General features: G+C 44.6%; 1 protein-coding gene across 6 annotated transcripts in view; it reads left to right on the top strand.

Moving 5' to 3' along the window:
- The window catches only part of GBF1 (golgi brefeldin A resistant guanine nucleotide exchange factor 1), a 121,733-nt gene that overhangs the window by 89,182 nt on the left and 19,377 nt on the right, over positions 1-13,174 (top strand). For all 6 annotated transcript variants that reach the window (XM_006095885.3, XM_006095884.3, XM_006095886.3 and 3 more), the window contains 6 exons: positions 5,205-5,323; positions 5,858-5,966; positions 6,478-6,538; positions 7,793-7,847; positions 12,186-12,333; positions 12,899-13,122. In XM_006095885.3, coding sequence (XP_006095947.1) covers positions 5,205-5,323; positions 5,858-5,966; positions 6,478-6,538; positions 7,793-7,847; positions 12,186-12,333; positions 12,899-13,122 — 716 coding nt within the window. The remainder of the gene's footprint in view (positions 1-5,204; positions 5,324-5,857; positions 5,967-6,477; positions 6,539-7,792; positions 7,848-12,185; positions 12,334-12,898; positions 13,123-13,174) is intronic.

A 13,174-nucleotide genomic window follows, 5' to 3' on the forward strand; every position in this document is an offset into this window, starting at 1 on the left:
ATGCCTTCCCCCCCCCCCCCTACCCCCCCCTCGACACACACACACTGGGGATAGAGCCTGCAAACGGGGCATGTGCCCCAACCTGAATTGAACTGGTGCATGGGTCGATGCTCAACCACTGAGCCATGACGGCTGGGCGAGAGTACCATCTTTTTAAAAAATAAAATAGGATTATGTGCTACATATTTTCTTTTTTTATTTAACAGTATTAACTTAACCCAACTGGCTCAGCAGTTGAGAGTCAACCCAGGAACCAAGAGGTTGCTAGTTGATGCCAAGTCAGGGCACATGCCCTGGTTATGGGCTTGATCCTCAGTAGGGGGCGTGCAGGAGGCAGCCGATAGATGATTCTCTCATCATTGATATTTCTATCTCTCCCTCTCCCTTCCTCTCTCTCTAAAAAGCAATAAAAACATTTTAAAAATAAAAATCAATAGACTATTTTTAAATGTTATTTAAAAAATAGTATTGCCGAAACCGGTTTGGCTCAGTGGATAGAGCGTCGGCCTGCGGACTGAAAGGTCCCAGGTTCGATTCCGGTCAAGGGCATGTACCTGGGTTGCGGGCACATCCCCAGTGGGAGATGTGCAGGAGGCAGCTGATCGATGTTTCTAACTCTCTATCTCTCTCCCTTCCTCTCTGTAAAAAATCAATAAAATATATTAAAAAAATAGTATTAACTTTAAAAAATGTGCATTATATAATTATATACCTGGTTCCCCTCCCCCCATTTTATCCTATATAATAAAGAGGGAATATGCTAATTGACTACCACACCCTCACAAGATGGCAGCACCCACAGCCACAAGATGGCAGTGCCCAGTCCCCTCAGCCCCACCGGGGGCCTCAGGTCCTCCTGCACCCCCCACTGACTGAGGCTCAGGCAAGCAGGACTGGCCCAAGGCACAGGCAAGCCTCAGATGGCGGCTGCCCAGCAGCCCAGGGCCAGCCCAAGGCGCAGGTAACCAGGGCTGGCCGAGGCTTGTGCTGCCAGCAGTGGCAGCAGCAGAGGTGTGATGGGGGCATCGCCTTCCCCTGATCACCGGGTCACCTCCTGCCCCTGAGGGCTCCTGGACTGTGAGAGAGGGCAGGCCAGGCTGAGGGCCCTCGACCTCCAGTGCATGAATTTTCATGCACTGGCCCCTAGTTGAGATATAATTGACATATAACATTGTATTAGTTTAAGGTGTACAGCATAATGATTTGATATATGTATAAATATAAGTTTAGTTAAAATCTATCACCTCATATAGTTACAGTTCTTTTTCTTGTGATGAGACCTTTTAGAATCTGTCTTAGCTACTTTCAGATACACAATATAGTACTGTTAACTATAGTGACCATGCTGTACATTACATCCCCAGAACCTATTAAATTTTGAAATTGGAAGCTTATATATTCTTTTTTTATTGTCTTAAAACATATAATATAAAATTAACCATTTAAATCATTTTGAGTGGCATCAATTACATTCACAATGTTGTGCAACCATCAGCATCATCTGTTTCCTAAACTTTTTCATCACACCAAAATGAAATTTTTCTTCTCCTCAACCCTAGTAAAAAATTTTGTATTTTTGGTAGCTATATAATTTTCATAGTATAGATATAACTCAGTCCATTTGGTCATTATCTTATTGATTAATATTTACTATTTAGATTGTTTCCTATTTCAAGCCATTATAAATGCTGAAATAAGCATCTTTGTTCATATATCCTGTTTATTAATTTACCTTTTGTATGACAGATTCCTATACTTGAAATTTCTGGATTAAAAGGTCACTTGCTTATTATATTTTCATAGGTACTACCAAGTTGCTTTCCCAAAAGATTACAGCATTTGCACTTCCAACAGTAATGTTTGAGGGTTTCCATTTCCCCACCCTATCACCAGCACTGAATATTATCAGTATTCTTTTTGTGCTAATTTGATGGGTGAAAACTGGTATTTTGTTGTTTTTATTTTCTTGAGGTTGAACATTTGAATTTATTCTCCTTTGCCTATTCTTTTATTGAGTTTTTTGTTTTTCTTATCAGTTTGTAGGAGTTTTTTGTATAGTAGGGATACTAACCCATTGTCTATCACAGTATTGCAAATATTTTCTCCCAATATAGCCCAATTATTTTATCCAGTCTTTTGTTTATCTCTGAATTTGTTTATGGTGTCTCTTTTGAATTTCTTTTAGTTGGTCTTGTCACTCAGGATCCTGAATTTCTTTTCCCCTATTGACAGCCCATGTGCAAGGGTAAGGAACATAGAAAACAGGCTGCTGTCTTTGATTCTAAGAAGACAAGAAAAGAGGAAGCTCAGACTGAAGCTAGCCAAAAAGAAAAATGGCCTTCAATTTAGGGCAAAAAAATCGTTTATCTTTTCTAGAAAGTTGGATTTGCTTAGCTGACATATTCAAGATCCTCAGCAGGAATCCTGGGTGTCAGGTAGTTTCTGAATAGGCACACCAGCCTCTCCATGCACCCTAGTCCTAGCTTTATACTTTTCCTATGCAAATATCAGGCCCAGCTACTTCCAGCCTTGTCCTGAGCACCACCTGCAGGTCATCTCTCTTCACAGCCTCCAGCAGCTGCCCTCTGTGTCTTTTCCCTGCTCTCCTGTTGATGTAACTCTCTCCCCTTCCTGGACTTGGCAGACAAGCTGGTCATTGGAGACCTCAAGCCAGCTGGTCATTGGAGTTTCCTGTGGTGGGAAAAGAAAATGCTGGAGGTGGTGATTGCAGTGGGCATGAGAAAAGGAGCAGGAAGGAGTGTATGAAAGCCAGAAGGCAAAGGAGATGAAATTGGCAAATTTCCCTGTAGTCTGCTCCAGAGTGGCCAAGAAAGGACATTCTAAGGAATGGGTCCTGGGGAACACAAGGTCTGCTAAGTGAGTCCAAGCCAAACACTCCTTTGTTTAGGCTGCCTTTTTAGAAGACACTACCCACTCAGTTCTGTGGCCCAAGACTTCTAGGATTATTTTAGGTCTTACTCCAAGGACCAGCCTTTTATTTGGCCCCACACAGCTGCCAGACCAGGATTTGTGCCATTGATTGCCTGCCTTACTGGTGGGCCATGTCTACTGTAGTTAAAGACCTGTCACTCTTACTACTTCATTCAAGCTCAGAGGATAAGGGCTACAAAAAGATCGATAGAGCCTGGCACAGTTAGTTGAGCATCATCCTGTGCACTGAAAAGTTGCTGGTTTGATTTCCAGTCAGGGCACATGCCTGGGTTGTGGGCTTGATCACCGTCGGAGCGCATACAAAAGGCAACGGATCGATAAATGTTTCTCTTTCTCTCTCTCTCTCTCTCTCTCTCTCTCTCTCTCTCTCTCTCTCTCCACCTCTTCACCTTCTCTCTAAAATCATTAAAAACATATTTTTTAAAAAAAGAGTTTACACTACTTGAATAAGGGAGATTTCTGAAGGAGGGGAAGAATTGGGCCCCCAAGAGCCTTATGAGATGGGAGCAAGGCTGCCATTTACTGAGCTCTGAAACACCATGCGACCCTGAGAAGGACCTGGATTTCCTGTGCAAGGAAAGGTCCCTGGAGGCCTGAAAAAGGACTGTCTGACAGGGCTGAGAGAGGATTCAGGCAAGGGCCCTGAGTGTACAGGCATACCTCAGAGATATTGTGGGTTCGGTTCCAGACCACTGCAATAAAGCAAATCATAATTGTTGCTGGTGAGGGGTCTTGCCTTCAATTTCTACAAAACAACATCTGTGAAGTGAAATAAAATGAAACACAATAAGGCAAGGTATGCCTTCAGATTTTCTGTGTTGATTTGGAGAAACAAGCAGAGTTGAGGTGATAGAAGGAGCTGGTTTACCCCATATACTATATATCATGAAATTGGCTTCCTTCTGCATGACCTCTAAAGTAGCCACTCCTGATGCTGAGTAAAGGCATGTTGTATGTAGGACAAAAGCAGTCTGACTAAGTGTCAGAGACTAGCCAGGACAGAAAAGAAAGATGAAAACTACTTATAATTAATGAAAGTCTTCTGGCTCATTGTTGCAAGGGAAATGTTCTGGTTTCTTAGCCATCCCCTGAGCTTTAGGCTCAAGAACTCTGATAATTTCAGATAACAGGATAGAGAAAATGATAAAAATTTCTTACAATTCCTACCACTTAAAACTAGAAGGTGCTCCTGTATTACATCATGCTATCTCTAGAGCAACTTTTCTGTCAGTCACAAAATTTTGTCATGTCCCTACCCCTTTTTTTCCTACTTATACTCCCCATGTAAGGACAATCCAGATAGTTCTCAGGACCCTTGTAGGCCTTGGGGGAGGCCATTTCTTTGGCTACTCCTAGTGGACATTTAACACATGAAAGGAACAGAATTTTCCCCTTGGTAACATTTGTGTTAGCTTCCAGTATGGTGCTGATTGACCTCTAGCTTTTCCCTTTATCTTATTCACAGTTGAAATTCTCCCTCTCTCTTACTCCTCAAGTAGCCAGCTCTCAGTCCTGTTTAGTTTGTCCATTTTCTCTCCTAATGCCTGTTTAGTTAAGCTGGTAACAGGATTCTTGCTCTGTGTCATATTGTTTTAAGTAAGAACGAAACCAAATCACAGACTTGCTGTAATGTGGCACCCAGATATGAATATTAGTGGCAGTGACTGTCCATTTCCTCCCCTTACTTCCCTTCTCAGTGGCACCTAAACACAAAACTCCAAAAGCAACCAGAGAGGGATGTATTGAAGAAAACACATGAAAAAAGAAAGGCTTCAACCTTGGCATTCAAAGATTTTGCCCTACTCGGCCCATACTCTGGGCCAAGAACTCATATTTCCTGTCCCTTTCTCTGTGAAATGAGTAGCTTTACACCAGTGATTCCCAAAGTGTGGTCCCCTAAGCAGCGGTGTTAACATCACCTGGGATCTTGTTAGTAACACAAATTCTCAGGCCTCGCTCTAGACCTGCTATATCAAAAATTCTGAGAGTGAGCCCAGCAATTTATATTTTTAACAAGCCCTCCAAATGATTTGACATATGCTTAAGTTTGAGAATCACTGTTTGACACAGTGGAGTTTGTGCTGAGGAGCTTGTTAAAGTCGTTTACAGGCTAAAATTCTCAGGTAGCCCAAGGAACCATGGATTAAGGAACTGAAGAGGAGAAAACCAAAGTCTCAAAGCAGTTCCTCGACAGGATGTCTTGTTTTTTCTCTCTTCTCCACATCATTTAATCTTCCTTTTTCACTGGACAGATCCCACTCATGAGGGCACAGCAGAGGGCATGGAGAATATGGCAGATGCTGTCACCCACGCCCGTTTTGTGGGCACGGATCCTGCCAGCGATGAGGTTGTCCTGATGAAAATCCTTCAGGTAAATGGAGGGGAAGAGCAGTTAGGCTAATGGCCAGGAGCTGATGCCATTGGCTCTACTTACCCCAGTCTGCCAGTCTGCCGGCAGCATGAAGCTGTGTTTTGACTCCACTGGGGCTTAGGGAGCTACTTTGTTTCCAAACAAGCAGCTCGGGTACCCAAAGTAAAAGCTTTTTCTAAGGAAAATAATTAAAAGCTTTGAATGAATTGATATCAAATACCGGAAGCCCTTAATACACTTGTATCTCTGGCAGCTTGTATCTGTGCCATCCATCTGTTGGGCTTGCAGGCTAGGGCTGGAAAGAGCTCTGAACTATGTCAGGGTCATACAGAGTAACAGTTTCCAAGACAAGATTCTGGGAGACCCCACTGCCAAACTGAAGCAAGATCAGCATTCTTGCAAACCTCTGTTTCTCACTCCGAGTGCTTCCATAGGAGACTAGAAGAACAAGAGGTAGCTTCTTTCCCCTCAGGTACACCCTTCTTCATCTTGCCTGCGTTGTTTATCACAGTATCTCCTCTTTCTTCCTGGTAGGTTTTGCGGACTCTCTTGCTGACCCCAGTGGGTGCCCACTTAACCAATGAATCTGTATGTGAGATTATGCAGTCTTGTTTCCGGATCTGCTTTGAAATGAGGCTCAGTGGTAGGTGCTTGAATATTGGGCCCTTCACCTTTCCTAGGGCCATTGTGAGTATGAATACAGGATGCTATCCCTGAACCCAGAGAGACAGAAAACTTGGGATTTCTCCATCACCTACCTTGTGGACCATAGGAGTCTAGAATTCTCTCTGTACTTGACTCGTTTGTTTTGCAGCTAGAATAGAGAACTTAGCCCATTGTGCCAGAGCAAGAATTAGAATAGATCCCTGACTAACTCAGGCCAGGCACCAAATCTCCCTCCCCTGGGGTTTCTGGGATTGACATCAGCCAAGATCCCTAAGAACACAATCATTGCACCCCTTTTTTTGACTCAGTAGTGCCACCTAGTGGGCCAGTGAAGTTATGGCTGCCGGCCTGAGCTGGATGGAGCTGGTTTTAATAAGTTTGGCATAATCCTTGGTAAACAAGGTTTGGAGGGGAGTCTGCTCTGAGAAGCCTCCTGATAATAGCACGGCAAGTAATGACACCTGTGTTATTTGTTTTTGCCTGTGCAGAGTTATTGAGAAAATCCGCAGAGCACACTCTCGTAGACATGGTGCAGCTGCTCTTCACAAGGTAAACCTGCTGCTGTTTGCTTCAGCCCTGCTGCCCAGGCCTCTTGAGCCTGCCTGCTTCTACACAGCCACTTCAGGGACCTGGCCAGTCCTACAGCCACATCAGAGGCCAATGGGATTATGGATGGGGGTACTTCTCTGGGCCCAGGGTTACCAATCAAGGGAGAAGGAGGAGGGAACTGGCTTGGCCTCAGGAGGAGGCAGAGGGATATTTGATCTAGGCTGACAGACCTCTTTCTGCTTACCAGACTTGTGTCTGTGTACAGGTAGCAGCTGGGAAAGAGAACCCAGAGAGGAAGCCAAAGTCAAGGGAGCCTAGAACAGGTTGCCAAGCTCCTAGAGCTCAGCCCCATTTCTGTGAGGAAGGACCAAGGCTAGCATGACCAATGATCCTGGTTTGCCCAGTTTATCCCAATTTTAGCGTTGAAAGTCCCACATCCCCACAAATCCCCAGTCTTAGGCAAACCAAGACTATTGGTTATCCTAGTCAAGGCCCTCAACTTAGGTCCTAGGAGGCCTTTCCATACTATGACTAGCTTTCTATTTCCTGCACCTCCTTTCAATAGAATAACTTTGAGAAGAGCTGAGGTAAGGGTTTTAAAGCCCCCCACCCTGCAGGGCATATTGATAATGGGATAGGTTATGCATATGTGGAGACAGGGGTTATACAGAAAATCAATGTAACTTCTACTTGATTTTGCTGTGAACCTAAAATTGTTCTAAAAAATAATCTTTTTTTTAAGCCTCTTCCTGGGACTTTTTTTTGCTCTCAGATCTATAAATAATAATCCTTATTATCAGCAGACTAGATCTGCCCCTGGACTCTGCTTTAAAGAGTTTCTTACTCCTCTGGCTCCAATTTCCAGGTTTCAGAACTTCAACCTGCCTTTTACTTCGCATCCTATGCCATCTCCTGGGGTTTTGATTGACTGCCCTCTCCCCATCTTGTGGTTTTCAGCAATACTTGCCAAGTGAAGGAGTAGGAGTCAGTTTAAGGATGAAAAGAGGCTCCACACTTAGTTACTTTGCCCTGATGTCTACCTTCTTTTTTAGAAAGTGTCTATATCATACATCCCCCAAATCCTGTGGCTCTTTGATGAAGCTCTGAAAAGGGTGAAATTAGCTTGCTTCCTTCCTAGCTATTTCTAAGAGACAGGCATGCTCTGTCCCAGAGCATCTTTGGGCTGTGGCCGGCATGGAGGGGGAAAATTGTTATTATTCCTAATGACAGTCCGCGGGATTCTTTGTACTATAGGTTACCTCAGTTTAAAGAAGAACCCAAGAACTATGTGGGCACCAACATGAAGAAGGTATGATCTGCTGTCCCTCATCCAAACCTTGATCTCCCTGGATGGGAATTTTCCTGGATACCCTTGCTTAGCAAAAACATGCTTTTGCGTAGACAGATTTGTTTGTAAGCTAGAAATAGCTATCATAACTTTAGTGAGAAATGTATTCTTTCCCAGATACCTCTCCTTCCAACCTTTTCTTTCCAGCTTATCTTGTTGATCCTACTACATAAGCTGGTGAGCCAGTCCTTCCTAAAAAACTGGATGAAGCTCATCAGATTGGGCTAAAAATATATGTTGGTAAAGGTGAAAGACCTACCATCCCCTCAGGGTTCAGCCTTGTCAGCAGGTTAAAAGGCCTAGAGAGTCTATGCCCCAAATCCCACTCTAATGCTAGATTAGACTGGGCTCATGCTTGTCATGATGAGATAAATCAAGCCTGACTCCAGATCAGAAGGTTCTCAAACTGGTAGAAGAGAATGGTGGCCAGAAGAATGGCCTCTTTCTATCTTGAATGGAAGCCCTGGACTTCACAGGCCTCTCATGAAGATTCTGCTTGCAGCCCTAAGAGGTTCTGTCTATGGAGATGACCCTTGGCTGTTTGATGCATGCACCTGACCTTCCCCTCTCCCCTGCCATCCATCCCCATTCCTGCCCTGTGCCCTGTTGGCTTGTGTCTGAGTTTATTTCACTCTGTTTAAATCATTCGTTTGCCTGTCTTTCACAGATTTCTCCATGTCTCCTCAACAAACTGGAGCTAAGTAGTGGGGAGCAGACCAAAGCCCTGAACCAGTTAGAGAGGGTACTACTCTTTAAGAACCTCAAGGTCTCTCTCCCTCTCCCTCTCCTTTCTCCCCTTTATATTTATTTATTTAAATGTTTATTTTTTATACGTAATATGTGGGTCCCATTTCCATTGTTTAGAGCACAATTTACCCCTCCTTGGTAACACAGCATGGCTTTGGAAGAGTTGCATGTGTTTGTAGCTTTGCAGTATTGATAATTTTCCTCGGGCATCTAGTTGCCTGGAGGCGGAAGGAATCCTTAAACTGGTGATGTGTATCATATAGTGAGCCTAGATAGAGAACTTGGGTCCTGCTGACATATTGTGGGGAGGCTTAATATCTACCATTTCTAGGGGAACTCTGAGGGACCTCCAAGTAAAACCCTTTCCTCTTCTACTCTTTTTCTGTCTCACAGCTGGTATAGAGAACTTAAGCACAATCCTTGACTCTTATCTGGATACCTGAACTTGGTTTGGAAGGAAAGGGTAGTCCATTTAATTGGGGTCTTTTATTCATTTACTTTTTGTTACCTTTAAAGAGGCTTTTCCAAGGTTTAAGACTAGATGGATGAAAAGGAGCCAGATGCAAGGATAGCCCAGGACACTGGGAGAACTTTGGGATCTGCAAAGATGCCCTCTATCCTTTAAAAGTCAAGATATATGGGAGCTTAGTGGAGAGGCCCAAGCTAAAGATTACTCTAATACCCATATCCCTCCCTTAAGAGGAAGAGGGAGAGAAGGAGGTATGAGCTGTCTAGGCTATCTATCACAATAGTGTGCATGCTAGCAATATGGTTTTGGACATCCAGGTCATTGAATATAAAAAGAAGTGTGTGTGTGTGTGTGTGTGTGTGTGTGTGTGTGTGTGTGGTGTGTATACCTAGCTGGAGAGTCCATAGGCTTTTTTTTTTTTTTTGCATGCATTGCCTCAAGTTCCATGTGTGTGCTTGCCTAATCTCAAGTTGCAGGTCTCTTCATTGGCTACCTAGTATTTTGCCATAATTATTAATTTAGGACCTACCATTTCTTTGTAAAGCTTATACTGTTCTTTGGTAATATAGAGTTATATGAATATGATGGTGAGGGTCCCATGAACATCTACTGCCCACCCCCTACCTTAGCACCTTAGGACAGGAAGCACGGCTATAATTTTTAAGGGCTGAGACATTTGTGAGAACTGGCAGCCTCTTTGTCCCTACTCTAGCCAGGAGGCAGAGAACACTCACTGAAATGATCAGGTTGGAGCTAGCTTTGCTGAGGATAGAGAAGGAAACAGGAAAAAGTGATCCTATTGTGGGAAGGAATATTAATGAGTGACTGGCTTCTCTGTGGAAGTAGGACTACCTAGAGTTCCTGAAATGGGTAGGAGGAGCTGCCTGGGGAGAAAGGATATCTTATAAAAGTAGATCCAGATGATAGTACTTTCTGGAGCTCAGTGACAATTGCAAACAAAGCCAGGAGGTTCTTACTTTCCCTCATTAACCTCTTGGGCTTCTTACCTATCTTTATGTTTGGCTGGTTCTTACCTCCAGAACATTTTTCCCCCCCATGAACTTGACCCAAATGAGCCTCCATGGTTCCTGGAGAGAGTATCGTATTTCCTGCTTAGCCACAGTGCTCAGAGTACTTGAAGCTCCATTCTAGGCATATGACTACAGGCATTTTGGAGATGGATAGACAGGAAGTGACCATGCAAGGCTATTGCTATGTTACTAAAAGCTAGGGGCAGAGCTCAACTCCTAGACTTCTCTCCTTTATGGGTGAAGCTATGGGTAGGGAAGGAAGAATTATGTCGTTTCTAAGTAAGGGATCAAAAGTTATCTAGGTTCTGGAGAACTTGGGGAAAGTTGAGGAAGAGAGCCTATTCCCCAAATATCAGAAGGAATTGAACAGGCCAAGGATAATATAGATATATTCAGCCTTTAGAAAGAGTCGGGGAGGAAACGTACCTCTACTGTCTTTAGAGTCATTGTGATGGTTCTCGGAAGAGAATTGCTGTTGCCCAATTCAGGATGGTCCATCAGTCTAGGAACAGTTTGGTGTAACTCTGTAGAGGAACTGGTTTCAAATCCTAACTGAGAAGGCATCAGGACTAGGAAAACAAAATGGGCCTAAACAAAGTCACTGTGAACTTAAGGTGGAGAAAGTGCATAAAAACTTATATCCTAAAATAGTCAATAGATGATAGAGATTTTCCTTTGTGACTAAAAGGAAGCTATAGGAAGAATAGAAATATAGCAAGAGAGAGGGAAATGGAATGGAGCAAGAGCCTAAGAAATCAGTAGCCTTACCATCTGAAAATATAAAATTGCATCTAGAAAGACCCCACAGTGAGAAGGACAGGAGGTCTCATCCTATATAATAATCCTATATAATAAAAGGCTAATCCGCAAATTGACCGAACGGTGGAACGACCAGTTGCTATGACGTGCACTGACCACCAGGGGGCAGACACTCAATGCAGGAGTTGCCCCCTGGTGGATCAGCCAGAAGCCAGGCTCACGGCTGGCGAGCACAGCTGCGGTGGCAGGAGCCTCTCCCGCCTCCGCGGCAGTGCTAAGGATGTCTGACAGGGGGATGGCCATCAGTTGGACATCCCCCGAGGGCTCCCAGACTGCGAGAGAGCGCAGGCCAGGCTGAGGAACCCCCCCCCCCCCAGTGCATTAATGTCGTGCACCAGGCCTCTAGTTGATATATAAAAATTGGGAGTAGCAGAGAACAGAGCAACAGCATGACATGACCCTAGATCAGCCGTGGGCAAACTACGGCCCGCGGGCCGGATCCGGCCCGTTTGAAATGAATAAAACTTAAAAAAAAAGAGACCGTACCCTTTTATGTAATGATGTTTACTTTGAATTTATATTAGTTCACACAAACACTCCATCCATGCTTTTGTTCCGGCCCTCCGGTCCAGTTTAAGAACCCATTGTGGCCCTCGAGTCAAAAAGTTTGCCCACCCCTGCCCTAGATCCTTAATTCCACAAACCAATTGAGATGTCCCTCCTTCTTAACTCCAAGGAAAGAGCCTTTCACCAGTTTGATGCAGAAATTCCATACAGTGAGGAGTATGGCCCAGTTCATGAAGCAACAGAATAGCTAAGAGTCTGGCTGGGAAGGAGTAGGCTCTCATAATTGGATAAGAACTAGGAATAGGCAACTTCTGCAGGTAGTTAAGGAGGAAAGCCCAAGAGTCTAGGACCTGTAGATGTAAAGCTCCAGGCAAAAGAGTCCCTGCCCTTATCCTTCCTGCAGGAGGGTTGGGCACCATCTAGGTCTCAGGATTGCCACCCAGGACTCAGGGAAGCAAGTGATGTGTGAGAGCTGGGCCCTATCAATGACCAACCTAAAAGCAGAATGTAACCTTCCACATGGAGGCTGTCAGGCTCACTTGCAAAGTGCCCAGTGTAGAAGCCAGGTTAGAGGAGCAGGAATATACTCTGATGGTGTAGATTCTTCCTTTGGCACAGATACAGGGTATAGGCTTTTTCTAGGAACAAGTAGAACCAAGAGAAGGGAGATTTTAGGGATAAAGTTTTAGTTTGAATACTAGTGCTAATGAGGTGTGATATTTCCAGCTGAAAATGAGAGCAGGAGGCATGAGTGATTCATCCAAGTGGAAAAAACAGAAGAGATCCCCCCGGCCCCCACGCCATATGACCAAAGTTATACCAGGTTCAGAGCTACCCATCTCCAATGGAACCACCTTATCCTCTAACTTCACTGGTGAGTGCCCTGGGTTGCTTCTTCTGATTAAAATAGAGAGAGAGTGGAAGAGAGGGAGGAGGTGGGGGGGGGACGGTGGAGAGAGAAACATCAACTGGTAAGACACATCATCTGGTTGCCTCCCATACCTACCCGGGCTAGGACCAGGGATCCAACCAAGGTATGTACCCTTGACTGGAAATTGAACCCATGACCCTTTGGTCTGTGGGCTGACACTCTAATCACTGAGCAAAACAAGCAGAGCGCTCTCTCGCTCTCTCTCTCTCTCTCTCTCTCTCTCTCTCTCTCTCTCAGGGATTTTGACATTGAAGACCAGCCAACTGAAGGGCTTTGGTTTCTTTCTGCTGAGAGCAAAAATGGGAAACTCCAGGTCAAGAACAGACAGTGACCATTTAGAAATTCGGCAGTGACTTAAGTTTGTTCTCCTTCCAGGGGAACTCTGACTACTGTAGAGACCAGTGTATACAGATAAAGGTATCAGTTCTGGTACCATAAAGGTACCAGTTTGGTACCATGCTTCCCACAGAGTGTCTCTTCTTTAAGCCTCACTTACTTTGCTTGGCAGGTGGCATGCCCTTCATTGATGTGCCCACTCCTATCTCCTCTGCAAGTTCAGAAGCTGCCTCAGCAGTGGTCAGCCCCTCTACAGACAGTGGCCTGGAGTTCTCCTCCCAGACCACTTCTAAGGAGGACCTCACTGACCTGGAGCAACCTGGCTCTTCAGGGTACAGCACAGCTACAGAGCCTGGCAGCAGTGAGCTAGGGGTTCCTGAGCAGCCTGACTCCCAGGTATGGCTTTCATTTCTAAAGGCCCCTCTCCAGTCTTCCACTGTGGAAATTA

Source organism: Myotis lucifugus, unplaced genomic scaffold, assembly GCF_000147115.1.
Source record: "Myotis lucifugus unplaced genomic scaffold, Myoluc2.0 scaffold_162, whole genome shotgun sequence".
Taxonomy (NCBI): domain Eukaryota; kingdom Metazoa; phylum Chordata; class Mammalia; order Chiroptera; family Vespertilionidae; genus Myotis; species Myotis lucifugus.